This window comes from Strongylocentrotus purpuratus, unplaced genomic scaffold (assembly GCF_000002235.5).
Source record: "Strongylocentrotus purpuratus isolate Spur 01 unplaced genomic scaffold, Spur_5.0 spur5_scaffold_16, whole genome shotgun sequence".
In the NCBI taxonomy this organism is placed as follows: domain Eukaryota; kingdom Metazoa; phylum Echinodermata; class Echinoidea; order Camarodonta; family Strongylocentrotidae; genus Strongylocentrotus; species Strongylocentrotus purpuratus.
In genome coordinates, this window is record NW_022145601.1 from 7,304,459 (window position 1) to 7,332,048 (window position 27,590).

At 38.1% G+C, this 27,590-nt stretch overlaps 2 protein-coding genes across 6 annotated transcripts in view; one reads left to right on the top strand and one right to left on the bottom strand.

Annotated features, from left to right (window-relative positions):
- The first annotated feature begins 767 nt into the window (after positions 1–767).
- LOC756828 (UPF0415 protein C7orf25 homolog) lies at positions 768–18,654 on the top strand. The gene is made up of 9 exons (XM_030986660.1): positions 768–850; positions 9,929–10,143; positions 11,332–11,575; positions 12,699–12,836; positions 13,565–13,668; positions 15,066–15,261; positions 16,603–16,787; positions 17,194–17,274; positions 18,409–18,654. The coding sequence occupies exons 2-9, from the start codon at positions 9,991–9,993 to the stop codon at positions 18,577–18,579; spliced, it is 1,272 nt and encodes a 423-aa protein (XP_030842520.1). The 5' UTR covers positions 768–850; positions 9,929–9,990; the 3' UTR covers positions 18,580–18,654.
- Positions 18,655–22,098: 3,444 nt separating this feature from the next.
- LOC100893442 (rho guanine nucleotide exchange factor 10) overlaps positions 22,099–27,590 on the bottom strand; it is a 70,591-nt gene continuing 65,099 nt past the window's right edge. For all 5 annotated transcript variants that reach the window (XM_030986665.1, XM_030986664.1, XM_030986663.1 and 2 more), the window contains one exon: positions 22,099–27,416. In XM_030986665.1, coding sequence (XP_030842525.1) covers positions 26,995–27,416 — 422 coding nt within the window. In that variant the 3' untranslated portion in view covers positions 22,099–26,994. The remainder of the gene's footprint in view (positions 27,417–27,590) is intronic.

The following is a 27,590-nucleotide window of genomic DNA, read 5'->3' on the forward strand; positions in this document are numbered from 1 at the left end:
GAGAGAGGAGGAGGGGGGGGGGGGGGACTCTAGAGAAACTTCGAGCTGAGCCAGCTAGAGCAATAGACATGGAAGGTAGTAACTAGAAATAAACTTACAGAAGGTGAAGGGGTTGGGTGAGGTGAGGATAGATGGGAAGAAGTATAGTGAGAGAAGTGTTTTAAAAACAGGTCTACCTACAGAAAGAGAGAAAATAAGGATGAGAGACATATAGGGAGAGAGATGGACAGCTGATGAAAGTGATCACTGAGAAGGAGGAAAGAAGAAGGGGGGGGGTGAGTGAGAAATCATTGAACTATAGGCCTGACAATAAACAATAATAACCGAAAATGGGAAATGAGCATATAGAAACACAAACATAGGAATTAGCATATCAATAGACCCAAAAAGGAGGCTTTCATAAGATCAAGTAGGACCATAGAGATATATTAAGTATATATCTCTATGAGTAGGACCCCGGCCCCCCCACTCAGTGTTATTTAGGGTACGCATATGCGTGTTCCAACCGACCCCCCCCCCCCCCTTTTCAGCAAAAGTCCGGTGTGTAAAGTCAATACGGCTCGACCTTTTTCTTTTGTATACGAGCCTTTTTCCGGACCCCCCCTTTTCAGCAAAAGTCCGGTGTGTAAAGTCAATACGGCTCGACCTTTTTCTTTTGTTACGAAAAGGACATTTTGGCAACACGCATGCGGTCATTTTGAAACCTGAGTGGGGGGGCCGGGAGTAGGACTGAGAGTGAGAGTGTGTGTGAGTGGAGGACGATATTTTGCTGGGGCGACGCATTCACATTGCACCATTCTCTGCAAGACCCAAGTAAGAGGACAGCGACAGATGAGAAGCTAGTATTATAGTAAGCGAATGTTTGTAAATTGTGTCAGAAATCTTAATTTGTTTAAATATGAAATTCATGTTTTCTGAATATTATGATTGTATATTGAGTTTTTGTTAAAGCATTTTAGTATCGTGTAGGCTAGGCCTAGATCATAAGGAGTTTAGTTTATTTGCGTTTATCATTCTATGCAGTCCCATTCCCTTTTATCCATGTCGTGCATCAAGTTGTATTGAAGTTTTTTTTTAACCCGCCACGATCCACACATAGCTGCATTAGGGTAGCGCGCCCAGTATTCGGTCTATTCCCAGTATTCGGTCAGACAGCCATTTCAACAGCTGTAACAATTTAAAAAATAATTTATGAGCCACGAAACTTGCACAAATCAGGCAGCTAAACAACTTTTCTTAACTCTCAAAATTAAATCAGATTTAGGGCCCCGGAAAGATCTCCAACTTAGCTCGAAATTGGTCAGTGTCGCACAACTTTCCGCACTTTCGCGTTCTCTTAGCACATGCGCTAACATGCATAGCCATATGTAGAAGTCTATTGCGAAACAACTACGTTTGCTGTCACAATGAATTTAGTATGTGTGTGAAGAGAATCACTTCCGTGTTCGCTCCATCGCAACGAATTTGCAAATGACGCACTTGCCGATGTGCAAGAGGTATATATACGATACCCTTGCCATGCGGTATCGCTCAGCCAGTATTCGGTCAACGCATTGACATTCAGTGCTTTAATCGCGCAATTGTGTGAAAATAGTGCGCAATTACGCTACGCTCCTTTGCAACGGAGATACCACACACAAATCGCGTGACCGAATTCTAATCGGCGCGACCGAATTCTGGGCAGAAAAATGCTCCGTCTTCTTTCGGAAGTATTTTGCTTATTATTATTCTATATTTTCAGTGACTATAAAATCCTGTTAAGAGGAATAAATTTCTTTTCTTTTGATGGGTAGATTGCCAAATGAAAGAGGTGTAGTGACTTGACCTTTGGAGAACTTTGCATTTGTAAATATTATTGTCTTGTCTTTATTGTGTGGCTTGAAGTCTAGCCTTTTATTCCATTGTCACTCATTTCTTTAGTGACACCTGTTGCATTACTAGAGTGCCACAAATACTTACTCTGGCAAGCACATTCCATACCCTATGGGTTGGGATGTGCAACCACCTAATGTACTGGTATAGCTTATACTGTACAGGGACATTACACTTGCTTGCTTTATTTGCCACACCTATTTTGATCACTTCTCCTGAGCTGTTCATATAGAGCACACCTATTCTAGAGAGTCGATCGATCAACAGCAAAGCTAATTCAGCTTCATCTTAATTCTTGTCCTATTTCTTCGCTTGTTTCTCTACTCGGTTCTGAGGCCTTATTACTTTATAGAGATTATAAGTTTCTTCTTCTTTACTTAATTCGCGAAGAAGCGTCATTACTTTGTACATGGTCTTACATATTCTTTCTACGGGTGCTGTGCAATATTTGAACTACTACTTGTGATATAATATATGTTCCAAGTATCTGTACTCAACAGGTGTTTCTACGAGACAAGGTAGGAAAGAAATCTATTTCTATTTCTTTTATTTAGGTGATTAAATTCCCTAAACTGGTGACCCCGACGTGATCCAGATTTTTATTTCTTCTGTTGATCTAATCTACCTTGTCATCGTCATTATCATGCCTGATACTGATAGCAATGTATTACCTAGTGAGGCTTCTGAGCCATCCCCTCAAGTCTCATATGTTAGTTTAAAGCTTCCACCATTTTGGGCACATGATCCTGATATTTGGTTTGCTCAGGTTGAGGCTCAGTTTCAAACTAGAGGTGTCTCAGTTGAGTCTACAAAGTTTGCTTATGTTGTCGCCTCATTACAACCAGAGGTAGCTCTAGAGGTGCGCGATATTTTAATTGCCCCTCCCCAAACAGAGCCGTACAAGATACTAAAAGCAGCACTGGTTAAGCGAACTTCTGTCTCTGAGCAAAAGCGTCTGAACAAATTGCTGACGAGTGAAGAGTTAGGCGATAGGTCGCCCTCCCAACTCCTTAGGAGAATGCAACAATTATTAGGCTCTAATACTTTGGAAACTAGTATACTTAAGCAATTATTTTTGCAACGCCTGCCAACCAATGTACAGTTGATTCTCGCTTCCACAAGCGATGATGTCAGCTTGGTTGCGCTAGCGGCATTAGCCGACAAAATTGTTGAAGTTGCTGGTCCGCCTACTATTTCTCATGTCTTACCTAAAGAAGTGCCAGCGCAGACTTACGCTTGCGCTACTCCCAATGACTCTGGTGAAGTACATCGACTTTCTACCCAGGTTGCTCAACTGGCTGCTCAGGTGCAAGCCTTGACTTGTTCTATACAGGAGGACCGCAGAAGTCGCAGTCGACAGCGAGGCCCGAAGAATTCCGGCCCTCGCCAATCAGCTTCCCGTAGCCCTAGTCGGCATCAACAACATGCTGGGGCTGAATGTTGGTACCACTGGAAGCATGGCAAACGAGCCCAGAAGTGCATAAGTCCTTGTTCATACTCTGCAGGACAAAGCCGCCCTGGATATGTCCAGGGAAACGGGCCCGCCAAGGAATAGCGGCGACTAATTCACTTGGCACCATTCAACCCAGTCGCCTTTTCTTTGTTCATGATAAACAATCAGGCACGCGTTTTCTTGTTGATACTGGGGCCGAAGTTAGTATTTTCCCTCATTCCATGTTAGGAAAATCGGCAATGGTAAGTGCAACAAATATCCAACTTCAAGCTGTTAACAAGTCACCCATTAAGACCTTTGGCCAGAGATCTTTCACTCTTGATCTTGGGTTGCGGCGAGTTTTTTTCGTTGGATTTTTATTGTCACGGACATACCTACACCTATCTTGGGAGCCGATTTCCTTGATAACTATGGACTATTGGTCGACATCAAACATCGACGGCTGATAGACACCACCACCACTCTTACAGTACAGGGAGTCGGTACATACACAGGCATCATTAGCCCGGTGTATGTCAAGCAAGATTCTTCGGAGCGTTTCCACTCCCTTCTTCGTGAGTATCCTGACATCACCCGGCCAGTGTACAAGCACTCAGAAGTCAAGCATACAACCACCCACCATATCCAAACTCGAGGCCCACCTGCTTCAGCTCGCCCTCGTCGGCTTGCTCCAGATCGGCAGCAGATTGCCAAGGCAGAGTTTGAACACATGCTTGAACTCGGCATTATCAGACAATCTGATAGCAACTGGTCAAGTCCCTTGCACATGGTTCCGAAGAAGACACCAGGGGACTGGCGACCTTGTGGAGATTATCGCATGCTTAATGCTCGTACTATTCCTGATAGATACCCTATTCCTCATTTGCAAGATTTCTCTGCGTCACTTAGTGGCAAGACAATCTTTTCCAAGATTGATCTCATCAGGGCATATCATCAGATCCCAGTCGAGCCTAGCGATATCCACAAGACAGCTATAACCACCCCTTTTGGATTATTCGAGTTTGTTAGGATGCCGTTTGGCCTTCGCAATGCAGCTCAGACATTCCAAAGATTGATGGATGATGTCACTCGCGGTCTTCCTTTCGTCTATGTTTATCTAGACGATATTCTTGTAGCTAGTACTACCAAAGACGAACACGAGACACATCTCCGTTTACTCTTTGACCGCCTGCAAGAGTATGGAATCATTCTCAACCCGCTAAGTGTCAGTTCGGAGTACCTTTACTGTCCTTTCTAGGGCATAAAGTTGACTCGGAAGGAATACAGCCACTTAGTGACAAGGTGAAGATCATCCGTGATTTTCCGATACCTACATCACTTACCAAACTACGAGAGTTCCTCAGGCTGATCAATTTCTACAGACGGTTCATTCCGCGGTGTGCAGAAGTACTCCAGCCTCTCACGGATCTGTTGAAAAATAGATTGAAGAAGAACCAACCAATCACCCTAGGTGAACACGAACTTTCTGCTTTCAATCAGGCTAAAGATCAGTTAGCTAACGCTGCAGTTTTAGTTCATCCTAGAATTGATGTTCCTCTATGCCTGTTGGTTGATGCATCTGATGTGGGAGTTGGGGGAACTATCCAGCAGCTGGTAGATGGTATTTGGCAACCGTTGGCTTTCTTTTCTAAGAGACTACAGCCTGCCGAGACTAAGTACAGCACTTTCGGTCGGGAACTGTTAGCAGCCTACCTCGGTGTAAAGCACTTTCGACATCTACTTGAAGGTCGCACATTTACCATCTACACGGATCACAAACCTCTCACCCATGCTTTGAATTCAAAGCCTGACCGACACTCACCTCGTGAAATCCGCCAGCTTGATTTCATATCCCAATACACATCTGAGATACACCACATAGCAGGAAGGGAGAACACAGCAGCAGACGCTCTCTCCCGTCTGTGTATCGACAGAGTTGATTCATCCTCGGTCATAGATTTTGCAGCCATTGCGAAAGATCAAGAGGATGATAGTGAGGTACAGGACTCCTCGCTTCAGCTCAAGTCTATATCGCTTCCTGGTTCTCTTACTACCATGCTATGTGATGTTTCGACAGGTGTTGCTAGACCCCTTGTTCTAGTCAAACACAGACGAGCTATTTTTGACGCCCTCCACGGACTATCCCATCCTGGGATCAGGGCCACTCAAAAGCTCATCACGGAACGTTTCGTTTGGCCTGGTATTAATCATGATATCAGGAAATGGGCCAGAACATGTCTTGAATGCCAGAGATGCAAGGTGCATAAACACACAAAAGTTCCACTTGGCACTTTTACCTCACCTGATGCGCATTTCTCTCATGTGCACATCGATCTTGTAGGCCCACTTCCTACTTCAGAGGGTAACACGTACCTTCTTACTTGTGTGGATCGTTACACCAGATGGCCAGAAGCTATACCTATCCCAGATATCACTGCGGATACTGTAGCACGTACTTTTGTGGCCAGATGGGTAGCGGTGTTTGGTGCTCCAACTACTCTTACTACAGACAAGGGTAGACAATTTGAGTCAGCACTCTTCCTTGCTCTCACTAATCTTCTTGGCACTAAACGCATTCGCACAACAGCATACCATCCAGCAGCCAATGGGCTTGTTGAGCGTTTTCACAGGCAACTCAAAGCCTCACTCAAGGCGCATAACACAGTCCGTTGGACTGAGGTCCTTCCCTTGGTATTGCTGGGTATACGTACAGCTATCAAGTCTGATCTGGGATGTTCCGCAGCAGAACTCGTTTTTGGTACTACGTTCATGCTACCGGCCCAATTTGTGTCTCCTTCACAGACTGACTCTGCTGGCGATCCAGGTAATTACGCCCACAGACTGAAGAGACTGATGCGTGAATTACATCCCACCCCTACTCGCAAGCAACGAGCTACCCCTACACAGGTACACCCAGAGTTGCATTCCTCATCCCACGTCTTTTTGAGGGTTGATGCAGTCAAGGGGCCCCTTCAACCTCCTTACAGGGGGCCTTTTCGAGTCCTTCAACGCTCTGACAAGTTTTTTACTATTGATTACAATGGTAAACGTGAAACTGTCAGTGTTGAGAGACTTAAACCAGCTTTCATGGAGCAAGATCTCCCTGCTCAATCTAAGAAGGGTCAAGATCCACCTATCCAAGTCCCTCGGCAATCCAACTCCGCAGACTTAGCACTAGATCCTGCTCCGTTAGCACTGGATCCTGCTCCGTTAGCACTGGATCCTGCTCCGTTAGCACTGGATCCTGCACCGTTAGCATTGGATCCTGCACTGAAGCAGAACACTCCTGAGATTCGAAAGACCAGGTCTGGTCGTCAAGTTAGATGGCCAGTGAGGTTCGTGGATTTTTTCGAAGTCGGGTGAAGCATATTAAACTTACTGTGTTTCAACAGTGTTACCATATTTTCGTATTTTCAAGTCAACATGCATGTAGGTCTATATTTCCTCATCGATTTGTTGCTACTTTTCATTCGACAACAAATCTAGAGGGGAGCTACTGTAGTGACTTGACCTTTGGAGAACTTTGCATTTGTAAATATTATTGTCTTGTCTTTATTGTGTGGCTTGAAGTCTAGCCTTTTATTCCATTGTCACTCATTTCTTTAGTGACACCTGTTGCATTACTAGAGTGCCACAAATACTTACTCTGGCAAGCACATTCCATACCCTATGGGTTGGGATGTGCAACCACCTAATGTACTGGTATAGCTTATACTGTACAGGGACATTACACTTGCTTGCTTTATTTGCCACACCTATTTTGATCACTTCTCCTGAGCTGTTCATATAGAGCACACCTATTCTAGAGAGTCGATCGATCAACAGCAAAGCTAATTCAGCTTCATCTTAATTCTTGTCCTATTTCTTCGCTTGTTTCTCTACTCGGTTCTGAGGCCTTATTACTTTATAGAGATTATAAGTTTCTTCTTCTTTACTTAATTCGCGAAGAAGCGTCATTACTTTGTACATGGTCTTACATATTCTTTCTACGGGTGCTGTGCAATATTTGAACTACTACTTGTGATATAATATATGTTCCAAGTATCTGTACTCAACAGGTGTTTCTACGAGACAAGGTAGGAAAGAAATCTATTTCTATTTCTTTTATTTAGGTGATTAAATTCCCTAAAGAGGTAAGAATTCAAAATATTAGTGATTTCCCCTTAAGTGACCGAATACTGGGTACTCTACCCTACTAGATTATCCTAGCTGTGTATTTAAAGCTGTGCTATTGATTCTCAACATTTCAAACACCACCACTGTACAAAACTCAACTAATTTCACTAAAAATCAGTACTTTAGTGACAATTGATGACATCTAAAATACAATTTGTTTCAACTGTCTAGACTCTACCGATGATAAAATAAATCAAACTTGCTGATCAGCCACATCAGCGTTATTGTGTGCATTTGTGTGTTATGAGTATATTGACTATTCATGTGGGCAAATGCTGCCTATTAACACGTAGTGCAGTGCTAGAGCCTAGAGGTCAAAATTAGCATTGACTCTATGCTTTGCTGGAGTGCCACGATCATGAAGAACTTTGCGCATTGAGCGCTGTACATTGAGTTTACGCTCTCCCATTGGCCGATCCGCTTGAGTGGCCTCAAATTTAAGTCAGAGAGGGCCTACTTACCTTAAGCGCAACTTAAGTTCAATGGCAATGTCAATACGTAATTATTACGTCACACTACAGAAATTTTGAGTGACGTCATGCTTTAAACAGGTGATACACTTCACACATAACTTACACACACATGAAATTGCACACACATAAAATAGAAAAATCAACAAACATTTCAGATTAAATTTCCAGTTTGTACCTTAAATATGTTGAAAATGAGAATTGTTCAAACTTTAAAAATAGTTATGTAAGACTTAAACTTAAGTGAAATACTTAACCTTTTAAGGATGCTGAAAAAATCGTAACAAATAGAGGGTTTGACTGAAATATCATAATTTTAGTATCGGATCAAACAGAAAATCGCATGCTTTCTCTTCCCACCAATATCTTATAACATTGTGATTGAGTGAACGGAAGCAAGCAATAGCCAATAAAAAGGGCCCTTGTTGGCACCAATTTAGTAAAGCGAGGCTGCAATAAGCTGAGATGCACTAAATTCTAAGCTTAAGTTCTATGTGGACTGTAAATGTAGTACTGGGGGCCGTTTCTCGAAACCGTCGTAACTACAAGATCAACGACATCTCGCCACTGTCACGCAACTTGTCAGCTAAGTGTTTCACGAAGCCGTCTTTGCCAAGATGAGCGACAACTTCCGCGACAAGCGAGTTGTCACTGCTCCGAACCTGTCATATCTTTTTAATTGCTGTAAAGCGCCATCACAAGTCAGCTCGTTGCCATTCCATGGGCCGCGAAATGGACGATTAGTTTCACTATCATTTTGAGAAAAATATAGACGAGTTCGGTACGTAATTCTCTGGGATGCGAAATGCAAATGTACAAAAGTGAGAATACAAATTATACAGAAACTTTAAAAAGCTGAATATAAACATTAAATCACAAATCATTAAACTATAACATATAAATAAGAGAGGTAAGAATGTTACACACCGTTTTCCATAGTCGATCCATAGTCTTTTCTTAGGATACCGTCATACCTTTGGGGCCTATGTGCATTATTATTCCCTCTCTAATTACTTCTTCCAAATTATATTTTCAATATCAAATCAATTATATAACGAATCTTTATGAGACTCTAGAATAAAAACTGGCTGAGAAAAGACATTTTGCCTAAAATTCCTCGTCACAATAAACAAAATAGTACGTATTGATAAACTATCACATTACGGTATCCCTCAACGAACTTTTGATTCGACTGTCGAAAAAAAAACACTCACCGGTTTTTCTTCAATTTAAGAATCTTTACAGAAATATGCAAATCGTTTGATGATGTAAATATGATAATGACACTATTTATTATTTATTTTAGGAGAATTTATATGTATATATTTCTTTTTGAACAATTTTAGCCCCAAAACTTGTTTTGGGTTATTCTTGGTAAATCAAATGGATCGTGACAAAGACTATGTTCTTGAGCTGCTAGTATCGCGATATATCGATATCATGTCTGTCATGGCTTTGTGAAACGGTTTATCCGCTTCATGACATCTCCGTAGGTCGCCGACAAAGATATGACTGTCATGGAGTTGGTTTCGAGAAACGGCCCCCTGGTAACTTCTTTCAATTTTAGTTAGTCTACATTGTATGTTCTAACTTGCTTGAGTGATATTGTAACTGCTGGTATTTGCAAATAAACTAGGTACTATAGACCTGTTTGATGTGTCATTGATGAACATCAGCTGTGTTTCTGTAACTCCAGTTAGCTTTCTCACAAATTCACTATCAAATTATATTTTTGGAAAATTTTAGATAGACAATTTTTCTTCAATTGATTGACTTTGTCAAAGTTTTATTAAACTATCTGTTTTTTAATTTTTCTTCTTCTTTCTTTTATTTGATGCCTTTTCTTATTTAGAGTTCATCCATTTTTATTTCAATGTCTACCGCACTTTAGTTTTTCTTCCTATTGCTGTCATCCTCTGAGAGATCCTAATGCCAATATTAATGTCTTTTACTTTAAAAAAAAAAAAAATCTTTTCAGATTACCCAAATGAGCAGAATCGAGAGGTAAATTGAAAATTCATTTTAGGACGTATCCTAAATATGGAGAGTTCTCTAGTAAGTGAGTTGAGTGCACTGCGAGAGAGAGCTGAGGGATTGATAAAGAGAGCCGATCTGCTGAAGACCAGCGGCAACATTGAAGGAATCGGGAAAGTGAAGAAAAAGATCCAGGCCGAACTGACATTCATCAAATCGGTGAGTTAGTCAGTTAAACTGATTTCTTTGATTTATATTCATGGAATTTGGGCTTATTTTGCATCATCGGGTCATGGCGTCCAGTTACATGACCGTTTCGCGAAGATGCGACCTTTCATAGATTTGGCGTAGGGTTGTCACAAAGTGTCTGGTCAATTGGACCAGATCATTTATTGATGCGAAGGGGTTTATTTTACTAACATTACTCCTAAAGTTATTGAATAAAGGATTTGTTTCACAAAAGTTCAGGTAACATGATTTTGATATTTGCTATTTGATCCATTTATAGAATAGTTTGCTTGAATACATTGCTTGCATATTTGGATTTAAATACCTAAGTAGATCCTTGTCATTTGATTGGAGGATTGTTGGTCACATGGTATTCAATAAATAATGCTATTATAAGAGCGTGCATTTTGGACTAAATAAAAGTTCGAGAGCTTTATGTCATGACTATTGCTGGTTTGCAGTAAAGAAAAATATGAGGAAGCATACATGGTCTTCCAGGAAAATAATAACCACCACTCTAACTTCCCCCTTTTAAGGTAAATGTTTGACAATTATTTTAAGTTTCTTGCTGCTCAAAATTTACTTCAAACAATCTGCAGATATTTATACCGATATGTCAAATATGTTTCAGGGGGATGTTTCACAAAGATGCTACATGTAAGTCGAAATTAACTCTAAGTTGGACTTAAATATTATGAAGAGCCATTTGTAGCCTTATAGTGAAATATATTCAAAAGCAAAAATTCAAGTATTTTAGACTTCATAAATTCTACATCAAGAACATGAAATCTCTCATGATAATAGATAATATGAATGATTTGAATCAACATTTTATGCCTTTCAAGATAACTTTTACAAAATATCTTAATAGATGGAATGATGGTGGTTATTTTACCTGACAGCTAAGAAAGCATAAATGCTTGTAAATAAGCAACCAGACGGCCGACGGCTTTAGGTCCTCTCTGAGGGACCTGGTAATGAGGATTAATGCCTTACCAAAGGGCACTAGCGCATCGCCTTGGTTTCGAACCCGGGTCACCGGATTACGAGACCACTGCTCTACCGACTGAGCTATCGCGCCTCTTTAGGATCATCTTAGGATCTTTGTGAAACACCCTCAGGTATGACAGTTCTTAGTACACCAATTTGACTTAATTACCCTCTCTTTTTTGTTCAAAGCTGGAGGAGGGTAAAGTGATCCCCAAGAAGAACCAGCTGAAGAGCACCAACCTGAGTCATCTGGATGCTCTCCTTCATACCGCCGAGACGTTTGATCATGTGACCGCCGTACTGCGCCCTGTCCACTACGAGACGGAGGAGGGTTACGACATCAGTCTGCTTGTGGATGTCGTAGGTCACAAGGGGAGGTCATGGGTCAAGGTCACGGCTCGCAAGGCGGAGGCGTTGCACAGGATATGGGAAGGTGAGTGCGTACGTGAGATAGAGTAGTCTGTAGAATCTGTAGAGACAAGGCTTTTAAAGCCCCATTGCACTACTTGTAACTACTTGCTCCCTCTATATAGAAAACAACGCCTAAGCGGTACCCATTGGTCCCCCATGATCCTCTTTTTCTTATGTTAATTGAGAGCTGAGTTGATGAGATTACCACCTGTCAGTGACCACGCTGGGTGGTCTTATCCCTCTTGGCCAAACTAGTGCCGACAGGCTTTAAAACAATCTTTGATAATGCCTCACTCAACATATGATACTAAAAGCACAACAAACTATTAACAAAAATGAAGGAAAAGCAAAGACAAAACAAAATAGCCAAACACAACCATGCATGCACAACCATGCATACCGGAGTGTTGGCTCAGTCAGTAGAGCGTCCGCCTCACAACTGGGAGGACGTGGGTTCGAACCCCGGCCGCGTCATACCAAAAGCGTTAAAAAAACATTAAAAAATGGGAGTTGTTGCTACTTTGTTTGGCGTTCAACAATAAGGGATAGAGCAACGTCGATCTGGCGCTGCTCAGTGGCTGCCGGGCTCACAATCAATTTCTGTTTCGGTTTAATAAAATTTGGAGTGGACTATTAGGCTATTATTAGGCTATTATTATTTTTATTTATGTGTGTTGTAGGGAATAGACCTCAGTTCATGTACCATACATAAATGTATCACAGTCGAGTAGTTTAAAGGTAAAGGCCGGTAGTGGTTAAATTGCGGTTCAAGGGTTTTGGGTGCAAAATATCCATTCAATATTGTTTAGATATTGCCTTCAGAGGTTTAGATGGCAATACTTCAACCTAAATTCGCAAAAAGCAGGATATATGCCCAAATGTTCAAAGTTAAAGTGCATTCGCGATATCTATCCAGGCCAGATCGATATGACAGTTTACCAAATGTATCAATCGTTAGGCGGACTCCTGGCAAAATTTGTATCATCACGTATTAGTCAAAACATATTCTTTCACATAATTGGTAATAAGAGCTTCCATTTCATTTTTTGAGAGGGGGGCATTTCCAAAACTGGTCTATACCTTTAATTCCAGAATATTATTATTTTGATTGCGGTACCTATTGCAATGCCCATTTTTACTTGTAGGAGAAGGGGAGTACGGTGAACAGAACATAGTACAGCAGGTAGGACAGTACCAGGATGCCTCGAGTCAGAATCTCCTTGACTTCTCTCCCCCGGCCGTTCATGTCGTCTTCTACTCGGGGATCACCCAGGCAGTGTCAGGTAGGTGACCATTGGAGACATTTTGTAACACCGCTTCTGATTTACAAAAACTGATGATTGGTTTGTTGCTTGTGGTTTTTTAGAATCATGGGAGAAATATTTCTGGATTTCTTTTGAAAATTTCTCTGTTTGTGGATGTCCAGGTGATTCATACAAAATGGTTCACGAATGCCCTATACAGAAAAAAACGAAACCAAGAATTATCAATGTTTTATCATAACTTAGTCAAATATATAATTAATAAATGACACATATTTGGAAAGCTTAGATCCTCCTCTTTCATTTGATGCAACTCATATAATGCATATTTCACGCATGAGTGATTAAAATGAATTTGAAGAGAGAAAACAAAAAAGTCATTTGGCGGACGGTATCTGAATCTCAAAGAGAAAATCACATTTCTAGAAAGTTGGGTTTCTGCCTTTTCATATGACACCTCTATCAGGAAAAATGAGCAAGGAATGACAAAGTTCTGTTTGTTTGAAGTAGTGCTTGCATTTCATTAATTGTATCAAACAAATTCGTTTTCACTGGGTGCCTGCCGCTGCAACAAGCAGAATTGACAACAGACTTAACTCCATTTCGTTGACAATCAGCCATGCATGAAGTCTTTCGTCTACGGCTGATTGGCATCGAAACGAAGTTAAGTCTTTTGTCAACTCTTTATCAAATGTGTGATCCAAGAATCAAGTTTTGTATCTTCTCTTTTTGTTAATGTCCACTAATAGCTGAGTTGTTAGATCTTGGAGCTGTTGTACATGGTCATATATACCAGAATGATGATGAGATGAGGAACAACAAGCCTGATTTGCCAGTCTTTCATCCTGAAGAGGTGAGCACAGTAAACTCTCTAAGAGTGAGGGTGACAGGGGTCATTGTGTTAGGAAAGGGGTGAGAAATTCGACCCCATGGGTGAATACTTCAAAAAACTGCAGAGTAACCAGCCAGAAAAGTAACCTTTAATCCTGAACCTAGGCCCTGACCCTGACCATAAAAATTATCCTCCTCCTCCTCCTCCTCTTCCTCCTCTTCTTCCTCCTCCTCCTCCTCTTCTTCCTCCTCCTCCTCTTCCTCCTCCTCCTCCTCCTCCTCCTCCTCCTCCTCCTCCTCCTCTTCTTCCTCCTCCTCCTCCTCTTCTTCCTCCTCCTCCTCCTCTTCTTCCTCCTCCTCCTCCTCTTCTTCCTCCTCCTCCTCTGCTTCCTCCTCCTCCTCCTCTTCTTCCTCCTCCTCCTCCTCCTCCTCTTACTCCTCCTCCTCCTCTTCCTCCTCCTCCTCTTCTTCTTACTCCTCCTCCTCCTCCTCTTCTTCCTCCTCCTCCTCCTCTTCCTCCTCTTCCTCCTCCTCCTCCTCCTCTTCCTCTTCCTCCTCCTCCTCCTCCTCCTCCTCCTCCTCTTCCTCCTCTTCCTCCTCCTCCTCCTCCTCCTCCTCCTCTTCCTCCTCCTCCTCCTCCTCCTCCTCCTCTTCCTCCTCTTCCTCCTCCTCCTCCTCCTCCTCCTCCTCCTCCTCCTCCTCCTCCTCCTCTTCCTCCTCCTCCTCCTCCTCCTCCTCCTATTCCTCTTCCTCCTCCTGCTCCTCTTCCTCCTGCTCCTCCTCCTCCTCCTCCTCCTCCTCCTCCTCCTCTCTCTCTCTCTCTCTCTCTCTCTCTCTCTCTCTCTCTCTTCCCTTTAATCATGCTTTGATTCTTCATGTTGAGTCATAATACATGAATTGTACTTTGGTATTAACTGTCATGATTCATGATCCAGTCTTCAGTTTCAAAATCAAGAGAAACTCTAGCAGTTTTTAAAATTTGTCAGTATGATACCCCTGTCACACTACCAAACTGAAAACCAAAATGGATTCAATCTTTTGCCATCTGGGGTATTAAATTTTTGTTGTATCTGTTTTTGCTGTGGTGTTGGTCTTGTCAATGTGACTGGGATATAAGTATTGAGAACATCTAGCTCTAGTTGCAATACTTCCAAGAATATTGTTATCACTTCCCTCCCTCTTGCTCTAACCCCTGTTTATCCTTTGGCAAGACATTGATCTACTTTTGCCACACTCGACCCAGGTGAGGTAAATTGGTACCTGATAGGATTATTCCTTGAAATGCACTGTGCGCTGGTTACGGCTGACGGAGCTAAAGCTAGGGTAATAATTTCCAAAGCTCTTTGGAAGCCCATAGAGACGTTATATAATATGATATGCGCTATACAAGAACCGAATATTATTGTTATTATTATCCAGGAGATTGACAAGCTCCCTCTAGAGGCGGAGTCCATACCCCAGGCGACCAACCTGGACGTTACGACGATGATAGCCCTGGTGTCTGACCTCTGCCATGGAGGAAGCAGCTACTCTTTCAACGAACCTGTTATAGAAGAGCTCTCCCAACAAGAGAGGCAGAGACCGTTATTACCAGAAGTAGAGAATTTTATAAAAGGTAGTGATGGAATTAAATATATTTTTAAACAACAGTCCTAAGTCAAAAAGAGCATGCATTGTTACTACCGATATAGAAAAATAGCTCATCAGTTTTCAGCCTTAAAGGTAATACAAAGTTTTGGGAAATTTTGAAAATTGGGTGGATAGTGAATCTTTAAAATTTTCATATATTTGGATGCTCCTGTGGATGTATTATAAGCACTAAAAAAATAAGTCTCTAAAACACTTTTGTTTTCGAGAAAAATTGAATATAAAAATTTACCGGTGCTCCTGGTAAATTTTGATAAATTTCAAATAGCGCCTATGGTAGCTGAGACCATGAAAATCTCAGAATATTTAGTTGTGATATATAATTTCCAAACGGGAATAGCTAATCGGTCGATTTTAGTCAAGAGACATTGTTTCATAGCTAAATTAATATCTTGACCTTAAGAGGGAGCTATGCAACATAAAGAGTTTATTATTTTTAATTTCATAACTTCAGACTCGATTTCAACCGCGACAACGATCAATGAATATTGTAGGAACGCATGTGCTTCCAATATTCTAATTTGAACCGAATTCATGACCCCATACCAAAACTTTGTATTACCTTTAAGCCTATCATACACCAATTCTTGTGTACTATTGAACAAATTTTGATGCTTCTTTTCCTGTTGCATTGCAATACAATGCACTGTATTTTAACAAAATTGGACGAGACTCCAATGATTTCTCCTCTTCTCTGATTTATGTTTATTAATTTTTTTTGTTCATTTGAAATAGAATCAAAAGACATTAGGTCACACTCGGTGTCTCATTGATCCATCTTGATCAAACCCACCACGAGTTGGGTTATAATTTTCTCAACAAGTATGGAAGCACATTGTTGAGATCTCTCATTTTATTATTAACCAAATTTTGATAAGTTGATTCATGTTGAGTCCCTTTTGAACTTGGGATAAAAATTATGTAATGTTTAAATATGTAACCCCTATCCAAACTTTCATTGTCATTCATTTTTGTTAACTCGTTCTCTTCAATGATTACCATCCTTCTACTACCGTATATATAAATGTAGTATGTGTTTATATTTTCTAGAATATATTTAGGTTAGTATTGTCTGTTTGGAGCCAGGGAATAACAAATAATCGATAACTCCTCTGGCTCTCAACAGAGAGAATAAATTATTTTACATTGTTATGTTATTTGTGTTATTTGTAGTTATTTTTCTATGATATGTTAATGTATTGTTATATTTTATTTAAATGTGAGTCGTAAGACGATTTTATTGCCTTCATTTTATTTTGTGCATGACCATATAGAAATTCAATTCAATCCAATCTTGTATCCTTGATAGGTAAAGAGTTAATAGTATGCGAGACGGCTAAACATGACTTCCAGGCAATAATTGAGACAATAGGAGGGCCGCGGGAGAAGGAGAGGTCGCAGGAATTACTACAGAGACTCCATATAGTTCCCGATCAGCCTTCCAGTAGAACATTAACGTTATCATCGTCTAACAGGATAAAAGACAGGGCCAAGGTAAGGATGATGATGGTTTGGGCTTGAATGATTTAAAAAACAAATCACATCATTTTAGAGCACTTTGGAGAAGAAAAAAAATCTTTTTATCAAGTTGAACCTTCGCTGACAATATGGTTCAACTTTAAGAAAAGAAGAAAATCAATGTTGCATTTACCAACAGAGACTTCTCTTCAGAAAAAATGTGACAATTTTTTTCCCCCCTCGTTGAAACATATTCCTTTTTATTTTGTTATTGTTCAAAATCCATGAATGAATAAATCTACATATATTTCTTATTTATCATTGTGTTATATTTCACACCTTGTACTGTTTCTTCTCAAATGCAAATTTTTGGTGAATATTCCTTGAAAATAAGTGGCCATCTCACTATAATAATTTCTCTATGCATTTATCTTTTCTTCAGGTAATATTTGGAACAGGTGATGCTCTCAAGATTATAACCACTACGGCCAATGAGGCCTTCGTTAGAGCAGCTTCTAAACAGGTAGGTGATTATATTTCTTTTAGACTCCATAACAAGATGATTGTAATAATATGCATGTAGCACAGCTTCTATAAATATGTACTCTAAGTATGATATTATTACCCTAGCTTCAAGGCTAAGACACTCGGGTATTAAGGAATCCTTCCTACCAGTACCCATTTCCTTCGCCTGGGTGGAGAGTGGCAGATGTAGATATAATTTCTTGCCAAAGGGTGTTAGGACCATGACAGGGATTGGAACTACATGTACATACCTTTTGACCTACAGTCTAATGGCTTATCCACTTGACCATGATACCCCTACATAGTTTGACTTTAATCGGTGCCTTAGGAAAAAATGTTTTTCAACAGAACATTATACAGTCAGACCTGTCTATAGCGACTGCCCAAGGGAAAAACAAAAAGTGGTCTTTGTAGACATGATCCTTTAGTACATGCTTCAATGAGAAACCATTTTCAAGGGAAACAAAAAATGTGGTCTTTGTAGACAGGTGGTCACTAAAGCAGGTTTGACTGTATATGTATACAGCTCCTTATTTCATGTTGCATTGTGACTACAAACCATTATGAAAGAGATAGCTATAATTATCACAAGATATAAAATCTTATATGGACATGAGAAATCTCTCTGACTGACATTACTAATAGTCATTTGAAATGTAAAATCCAACTACTGTATGCTGTGTTGTGGGTTTTTCAGATTGAGAAAGTTCAAAGATTCTCACTTTTCAAGACCGACAAATAATAAACCATGAATAAGGCCTAAAAAAAAGATGTTGTATTGCCCTTTGCGACCGACCCCAAAATCTTGAAATCTACGGTCGGCTTTTTAATTTTTTTTTTTTTTTTAGTGTTATTTAGAAAAAGAAAATGCATTACAGCATTCAAAACTGAGAAATATCAGCCCAAAGAGGGAGAAAAAGAAAGAAAAAAAAGATTAAAAAAAAAAGATTTCCGACCGACCGACCCATGTTTTGGCACCTTAAGGGCAATACAACATCTTCTTTTTGTAGGCCTAATGCATAAAGTAAGAAGACAATAAAACAATATCTTTTTTCATATTCATAATTGTGTGATACATTCTCTCCAACTCTACAATTTTTAATTTTAATTTTTTAATTGTTTGTTTTTTTAGGGTGTGGCTTACTCAGTATTCATCCACCAATCACGAGCCTTGACAGAGAAGAAGCAGCAGAACCCAGCTAAAGCATCCCCGTCCTCGTCATCTAGTAACTGCAACTCATTCACCGATAGTATACAACACCCACTGGGATTGGACAATAGCAATAGCTACCCACAAAACTGACCAATCATGGCTAGGCTTTCAAAAACAGCATGCCACAACTGGTAGGTAGTGTTAAGAGATGTGCTTATTTCTTGAGAAAAAAAATCCCTTCCTTTTTACAACAATGTTGCTTCACATGTAGGTTTATACTGCTAAACCAGGAGCTTTTGTGACTTGAAACTTTTGCGATATCCAAAAGAGGGCAAGCTTTAGCAGCAAAATACTTGTGCAAAATTGCAAAAATTCAGTGTTAAGTTTATTGTTTGGTAACATGGGACTTCTATGAATCTTAACCACTCGCAAAATTCTGGTTTTACAGTATCTGTATAAATCAGCGACACTAATTCAGTAACATTATTTACTATTAATAAAATGAATATTTATTGTCCCGCTTATCAAAATAGACTTCATGTTCAAGCAGTTGAGGGATGCAAGTGAGAAATTAACAAGCCTGAATTTTCTTTTTCTTTAGAAAATAAGAGATTTATATTTGGTTTTTGGAAACAAGCTCTTTTGGGTTTTTTCACGGCACAACGCACAAAATGGTACTACTGTTTGTATACTCAATGTGCAAGTGACTAATTGAACATCATTAATACAGTACTGGTGCGGTTCTTTTTTCTCTTCTGTTAAGAATAATACAGTTCACCATAAAGGAGAAATCTCTACAGGAAAAATTAATCATTTCTTTTCAAATTGGCATCACAGATATTTTTATTTTACTTCTATAGCTTTAATTAAAAAGCAATGTATTGGAAAAGATGGACAGGAACTTTATTTGATTTAAAAAAAAAAGAATTTAAAGAAATTGTGAAAATGGTGATTTTCATCTTTCAGAAACGTTTTTAAGTGAAGGGTAATGTTCTTTTTACTTTGAAAATTCCTGGCATCAAACATGTATGTCAACGTGAAGTTGGTCAGTGTATGCAGAATCCTTGCTCTTTCTTTGTCTGATAAATTTTGAGTCTAAATCAAAGTTTATTGAGCCACACCACAACATGTGGGCAGTTCTCCTTTAATGAGCTAAAGGTACATAATATAAAAAGAGGGGATATATGAATGACTGATACTATTAATTATTCCTTAAAGTATTTTTGTTAATCCTTCAGAAGGAAAAGAGAATTCTCATTGTTATGCACAAGGATATGTTCACTGACGATTCACAACAATTATCTGTTTTTGGGGAAAACAAAATACCTTGCTTCATATTCACGGCAAGAAACGTGCATAATTTCCACGGCTGTTTTCTCTCTCACTGCACAAGACTTTTTTTTTTTTTTAAGCGAATTTGATTATACATTGCAGTTATTTCTCTTTCTGTTCCTGTGGCAATAGTAATTCTTCTACTGTTAAGTGTATTGGAAGTAGGCTATTTTTCTATTGCCTAAAAGATACCATACCTACCATGCTAAAGAGTTATTGTACTTGTATGTACATTTTAGTATGTTTGATTTATTTATCAACTTTTGCTACTCATTATTGCAGAAGGGACTGCAGATCAGACAGAGTTTTAAAGTATTAATTAGATGTCTTGAGCTACATATTGACATTTTCTTTCATTGTACATCACAATATTAAAAAGGATTATAAGGAAATTATTTTCTTGCCAAAAATAGGCATTTAAACGACCAATTTCCTCATAGTGAAATTTTTTGTTGTACTCTTCATGGCTAAATTGTTTTGACATTATAAGCTAACATGAGGTGATAAATAATTCTTTTGAGAGTATCAAGTTTACTTAGAAAGAAAAAAAGTTGCAAGCAGCAAAACGTGATTTTGTCATTGAAAAACAAAAATGTAAGGGAAAAAAAGAGTTTCTTTAAAGGGAAACGATTTGAAAGAAGGTGTTTGTTTAAAAGTATACTTCATGATATTTTCTGTATCGGTAATCTTTATTGAATTCTGGGTTTCATGTCAATTGCAAAGATAAGGAAAATTAAATCCCATATAAGAGAATGTATAACTTGTATATCATTTGTCTTGGGCAAGTTTACAACCCAAAAGAAACAAATTTGATTTAAGTTTTCTCTGGAAACATGCTGAACTATTGACAGAGTCATGAGTGATAACCTCATCACTGATTTTATGTAGAGTTATTGCAAGATGAATAACCAATCACATTTTGTTATTAATCAGTGTTTTATGAGTAGACGAATACTATGCAGTGATGTAGTATGCAATTATTTCATTTGCAAAGAGCATGCACTTTCTGTTGCAAGCCTCATACAAGTATGTTCTGTTCTGCATGATAACTACATTATATTATAAATAGCACAAGTACTTTGAATAAGTAATCTTGACTTATCAGACCTGCAGTATATTTAGCACACTTACATTTATCGTAGGATGTCATATTATTTCATTTTTATTATGTGAAATTAAGTAAACGGAAGCAAAAACATCCTGTCCTGTACATGCCTCTATCACATCATTGAACATGTATTGTTAAAAGAAAAGACATCATTAAAGATAATGATTTGTGTATGCCCAACTCCTATATGTGTGTCTGTGTTGTTCATTCCTTGTATACCTTGATGACAGATTTCCCTTCAAAAAAATATGCTTCAATTTTATAAGCAGGAATGAAATATCTTCTTGTCTGATAACAGTGACATTAAAGGTAAAGACCAGTTATGGTCATGCGATTGCATTGTGAAAGAAACGTTGTGGAATCGATCAGAAAAGGTTGATCATCTAGCATCTGCAAGGTTCTGGAATCATCAAAATGATAAGAAATTTGGCCCATTCTTCGTAAAGTTACAAGCACTATACAAAGAAAGATGTATATGGGACTACCCTATATCTCTCACAGACCATGAGAGAAACAAATTTACCAAATATATGAATTAGTAGGCGGTTTCCCTGCAAATTTTTTATCATCATGTATTATTCAAAACATATTCTTTCACATGATTGGTAATGAGAGCTTCCATTTCATTTTTTGAAACTGGGGCGTTTCCAATACTGGTCTTTACCTTTAAATGAAAAGAAAAAAGGATAATAATGTGGCAAAATAGAAGAGAGGGGAGGGGTTCATTTAACTTGTGAAAAGTCATGTGAAATATTACTACCAACTACATTTTCATATACATTTTGTTAGTAGAGGCGAGAATTAATTTTATACTTTCCTGTTTGAAATGTACTTGTCTAACTGTAATTCTGAATATTTGTAGGTTTCTTGTATATACCAATATGAAAGTTGTTGGTACATTGTGATGTGACTTTTATCACCCCCCCCCCATTCCTGGGTCTGCTATCACTTAGCCTGAACATTTTTTATTCATCTGACAGCTCAGTGAATCCACAAAACATTCATCCACTGACATGCTTGAGACTGCACCTGAAAACAAATCTGCACTCATTTTCTCTTTAATCATTACTCGGGACTCTTGCAGAAAACACAAACAGACGTGATCTTTTTTAAGAAGAGAAGATTTTTGTCATGATTCAACTAGCTCTTATCTTAAAAAATCTTCACTCTTTTCCCTCTTTTATGCTTATCACACATGACTCGTACAAAAGACACAAACAGACGAGATGTTTTTTTTTTTAAGAAAAGAAGATTTTTGTCATGATTCGACTAGCTCATATCTTACAAGGAGTTTGCCTACATTATTGGCATTTTTACTTTTGACTAAACACACGCACACACATTGGGGAATATTCTTAAACATAATCTCTTATCTGTCGTCAATTTTTTTGTCAATTTTATAAGTTCTTGCCTCTGTCATTTTTTTACATACATGAAAATCTACAAGATATCTACAATCAAATTTCTCTAATTTTTAAAAACTGCTCAGTCTAATTGAATATTCATAAGATCAAAAGGATTATAAAATGCATAATTATATAGTGATTTAATAATTATTTGATTATACATGTATAATACACAGCATTGTCTGAATCAATGCAAAGGAGAATACAAGAACTGGCTTTAGATTTAAAAATTGCTGTTCAACGTAAATTTGCACCGTGATTAATAAATGGCATTCACACAAAAGGTATATATTTGTATATAGTTAGTTTAAGTTTCCCCTATAATAGACGCATACATAACTGCAACACATTTATGCTTAAATAAACAAGCGAATTCGCATTCACAGATTCCATGCCCTAATTCAAGCATTTTGTAAATTTTACTATCATATTGCAGAGCAAGCCCCCAAATAATACCTGTATATTTATTGTACAATATACTCCTGAATAACTTTTAAATCGGGGAGTAAGAACTACATGTATGTTTCAAATACAGAATCATCATGCCTTAAAATTGATCTCGATAGAGATTGGAATGAATTTGTCATCAATAAAAATATACAATGTACATGAATAGATAGATACATCATCTTTGCACACAGTGTTGGTTTTAGAATTACAGTCAAACCTGTCTTAGTGGTCATCTTTCTCTAAAGCCCACCTGTCTATAGTGGTCACCTACATGCAGTGGCCAGTTTTCTGATTTTCCTTGGGTGGCCTTTATAGACAGGTTTGGCTGTAACTTTAAACCTTATGTATTCATCAGAATGTAAATAGTTCAAGGATTTTAATAAAAGATCATAGTCCATCCTAAATATTATAAATGAAGAACAGAATATTTAGTTTTGGGTTGAAAACAAATATCTGATAAAGGGATGGGTATTAGGGGATATAAAGCTATATTCGTATTGTCCTAACATTGAAAGGTATAATGGACCATTCAGATACTGTCATGAAAAGACATGATCTTCATCTATTTGCTTAAGGGAAATTTCCAAAATTCTGGTTCATGTAGTTGTAATGTGTATCATGATCATAGCCTTGCAAATCATGTTGCTAGTTTTGCTACATCCCCATTGAATACATTATCCTAAAATCCCAGTGTAAAAATCAATGATTCATCCCTATCTTTTCCAACTGAGTAATAGAAATAAAATTATTAGTAAACCTATTCCATTTTTCTTTTTTCGCTCTAAATGCAACAACAAAGAACATTCATGCCACTGATATTAATGAATTTTAGATAAAACTCTTACAGTCTGCTTTAACATAACGAACAGTATTTGGTAAAATAACAAGAATACAGAACATAAAATATGCAATATAAATCAATATTCAATGATATACATGTATAAACTTTCTTTACAACACAGTAATGCATCTTCCATTCTCTGTAATAATCCTATGTCACACAGTACAATCGATGGCATTCTTTAGTATCCGAGCGGAAGAAAAAAAATAGCAAAAATAAAAATATATCAAAGCTGCTTTAGCTTAAAATCAACGAAACTCGCACCAGAATCGTAGCACATAATACACACGGCGGATCACAGAAATTTGGACGATTTGAGTTCATATGGTACAGTGTCAGTGTAAGAAGAGTCCAACAAAATTTAAAAGATCTCGGAAAAAAATCAATGTGAGATTGTGTTTAAAGGAGATGTGAAACAGATTTCAAATAATATTTGGTGAGAACAAAAGATAGCTTTTCTATCATTTTCATTTCACTAGAGAAATGTGTATATCGGTGACTTAATGAGTGTTTTCAAAATGCACAGCAAATCAAAGTTTGAAAATGTTTGAATTCTTTGCCTCTCATTTTTAATTTGTGTGTCCAATTTCATGATTACTTTGAAAACAAATCACTAACATTGAATGACATACTGTTTAACAAAATACAGAACAATATTGAATAGCTGAAGATAATTTCTGTATTCGTCTTTCACAGCGATTCTTCTTCATTTTTTCAATTCAGAATAAAATACTTGCACTGCAGTTTAACATATAATTTGCACATCATTCTAATGCCAGGCAACACAATTTGGTAATTGATATTTCATTACATGTACATGTAGATCTCTGAAATCTAGGAAAAGTTGTTCTTATTGAACAAAACAAATTTCTTGTAAGCATGGCTTAAAAATATTCCAAGATAAGCTTCTTCTTTTTTTAAAACCATATATATGTACATTTTGTAAGCGGCATAAATTTATAAAACATACAAGCAGGCAAAAGCAAGAAATACATAAAAGTTATTCAACCATTTTACAATAATTCAGTATTTCATCTCTTACGCATGCCAAGAATTGCAATTATATCGACACGAGCCTGATATAACTAATTTGAATAAGCATTTACGATAATAAAATTGACAATTGTAAAACAAAATTCAATATTTGTCAGCATGTACAGGGAATGCATACACATAAAACCATAGCAAATATCAAATTTCATTCGTTTAAACAAATCCATGAAGTGTAGAATTGGTAAAACGATCGTCCAAAAGGAGGGTTTTGAACCAGTGCGTTAATAAGCAAAGTGTTTCATTGAATAACATGCAAGAATACTGTAAGTAAGTTACTATACACGAAAATTGCATGCACGTTGAATCATTATCTATTTTATACTTGATTACACAAGTTTTCGATCATCTCTTTTGTTGGAATATTACAAAGCTATTTGCATTGCTTCATATCTCGTTAGATTATCGATATTGCAAACGTCACTTCAACTTCGTTAATTCATGAAGACAATAATTTTTTCTAAAAAACAGTAAAGTTCTGACTACTTAGTACAGGTGGAATATTCAAAACTGGTCTACAGCTATATTGTTCATTTTTGTAAAGGCTAATATACAAGAAATACTAGATATTCTAATTAAGAATCGTGCAATGATAGTTCTTTGGTATACACATACTGTGACCGGCACAATAATTTCATATTTTAACGTTTTTGATTGTTTCCTCCCGTTTTTTCATCAAGAAAAATGTCAAAGCCCCACCGATACTGATTTTAAGAACTACATATATGCTATTTCTAAGTTTTATTATGTGACAAAGGAGAGAGAGAAAGAGAGAGAAACATAGAGAGATAGAGAGAGATAGAGAGAGATAGAGAGAGAGAGAGAGAGAGAGAGAGACAGGCAGAGGGAGTTGGATGAAGAAAAAGCAATAAAGAAAAAGAAAATAGAAATATACTTATACAAATTTAGTTGAGTCATGTCCATCCTCTTTTTCCATAGAGAAAGACGTGGTTCAGTTTAGATATCAAAAAGGGGGAAAAAGAGGTGATTTTAGCCTTTACCAGTGGATACTGTACAGTTGTTTTTTGAATGAATACATCCTTGCATCAATTATCACATTCAGTTTAATTGAATACATAGTGTTGCAAACTCAACTTAAGTGAATTGAATGCCAATGCATTCGTGATGCACCCTACAGGTTTTGTCCAACAGTTAGCTGCAAGGGCGGGGAATAGTGGCTCAAGAAGACTTGTTTTCATCCAATATCTCTGACTCTGTTTACAATACCACTTCAATCTTCATTTAATACTAGTACTGACTTTTTATGAAAACATGCATATGTAAACCTGGAGTAAAAGGGATAAGACATGTCAATACTGAAAATGGGAGATTTATGGAAACATTTACTTAAAATGATCAGCTCATCATTTCAACATACAAGGAGATTTCTTTCAGTTTCTTGCCCTTTGCAAGAAGGAAACTGCCATTGAAATACCAAAAATATCTTAAATTCCAGCATGTTAGGCTTGTCATGATCACCTATACAAGTACCCGTAGGTATAAATTTAAATGTTCTTTTAGTACCATTCTACTTGCATTCCACATTACAAACTTCCCAGATCAATAAGCATTATTTTTCGATCCATGGAGGCATCCAAACAGACTTTTGTACATTCTGTAAGATATAAATGTCCATACTGGCATATTCAATTATTTTGCCTTTAGCATTATGTCCATATATTTCTAAACAATAAGGACTTCAATGATATTCTAATATAACACTAATGCTTTCTCAAAGCATTAATATGAGCTGTTGAGCTAAAAATGTATAACACGTCATGCATATTTCAGAAAAATTATCATATGTCACAATAAATAGGTATATTACCCATGTCAATATGACACTTGTATTTATGGTTTTATCATTTTACCATGAGGGGTAAGTAGATAACTTTGGTGATAATATCCAAACTTTGACAATTTTTCATTCCTTTGGGATGTAATATTCATATCCTAGCAAATTCTAGAGTGATTACAACACTGATGAGAAATGATCGACTCTGGAGAAGATGTTGCAAATGCCTGCTACTTCCAACCAAAGGCGCAGTATGATATTTTCTACCTGACAAAGAGAAAACTTTCTTAAACCAACTAACCTAAACACCAAGGAAAAAAAAATATATATACTAGTATTCTCTTTATATAGCTCCCTTGTTTTGTTAAAATATACCCAAACACACCAGACAAAGAAACAAAGTATATTCTAATATCCTTATCTTATATTTCCCTTGTTGTTTTACTCTGTACTATAACCTTGTTCTAACTTTGGTTTAGTCAAATCAAACTGTTATTAGCTTTTTGTTATATATTTCCAAGATGGCCCAGACGGGACATAGGGACAGGAAAACTAGACAACAAAGGTGGTAAAAACATTGGGGTTAATTGGACACCTGCCACATCAGAAGCTTGGCTTCCTTGGATACGTTCTCCCCGAGCCTCATTAGGTAGTCATGCCCCTCCCCTCCGCTGATGACCATCGACGTCGTACTTGTGACGTTGGCCGAGACTTCGACCTCACTGGTCGAGCCCAGCCTCCCCGGCCTGACCCCATCGGCATCCTCCTTCGATTCATGGCAACGTGTGACAGTGGTGGATATACCGTTGGTGGTGGTCGTGGTAGTCGTGGTGGAGTGGTCGGCGTTGGTGGTTGTTGACGGGTTGCTGCGCTCGCTGTTGAACGTGAGGTTGAGGTAGTCAGTCATGGGTGACATGGCGTTGTTGACAAGGTCAGCGGTTTGGCTGCCGGACTTGAGGCGGCTTGAAGGAGTGCTGAGGTCTGACAAAGATCGTGATGCATCACCTGAAGTGAAAGAGATTGATAGCTTGAAAACTGATGTTGCATTTTTGTTTGATACTGCTATGGATAACAACTAGCAACCACTGCCACCAAATCATCCCTTCCCATTACCGCTACATCGTCATCTCCAACATCATCCTCCTTCTCCTCCTCATCACTAACACCATCATCATCATC

Bases quoted from the DNA above. Each gene is read 5' to 3' on its own strand.
- LOC756828 (XM_030986660.1), top strand. From the start codon at position 9,991: ATGGAGAGTTCTCTAGTAAGTGAGTTGAGTGCACTGCGAGAGAGAGCT. The intron at 10,144-11,331 runs GTGAGTTAGTCA...TTTTGTTCAAAG, and splicing joins AACTGACATTCATCAAATCG to CTGGAGGAGGGTAAAGTGAT. The intron at 12,837-13,564 runs GTAGGTGACCAT...GTCCACTAATAG, and splicing joins GATCACCCAGGCAGTGTCAG to CTGAGTTGTTAGATCTTGGA.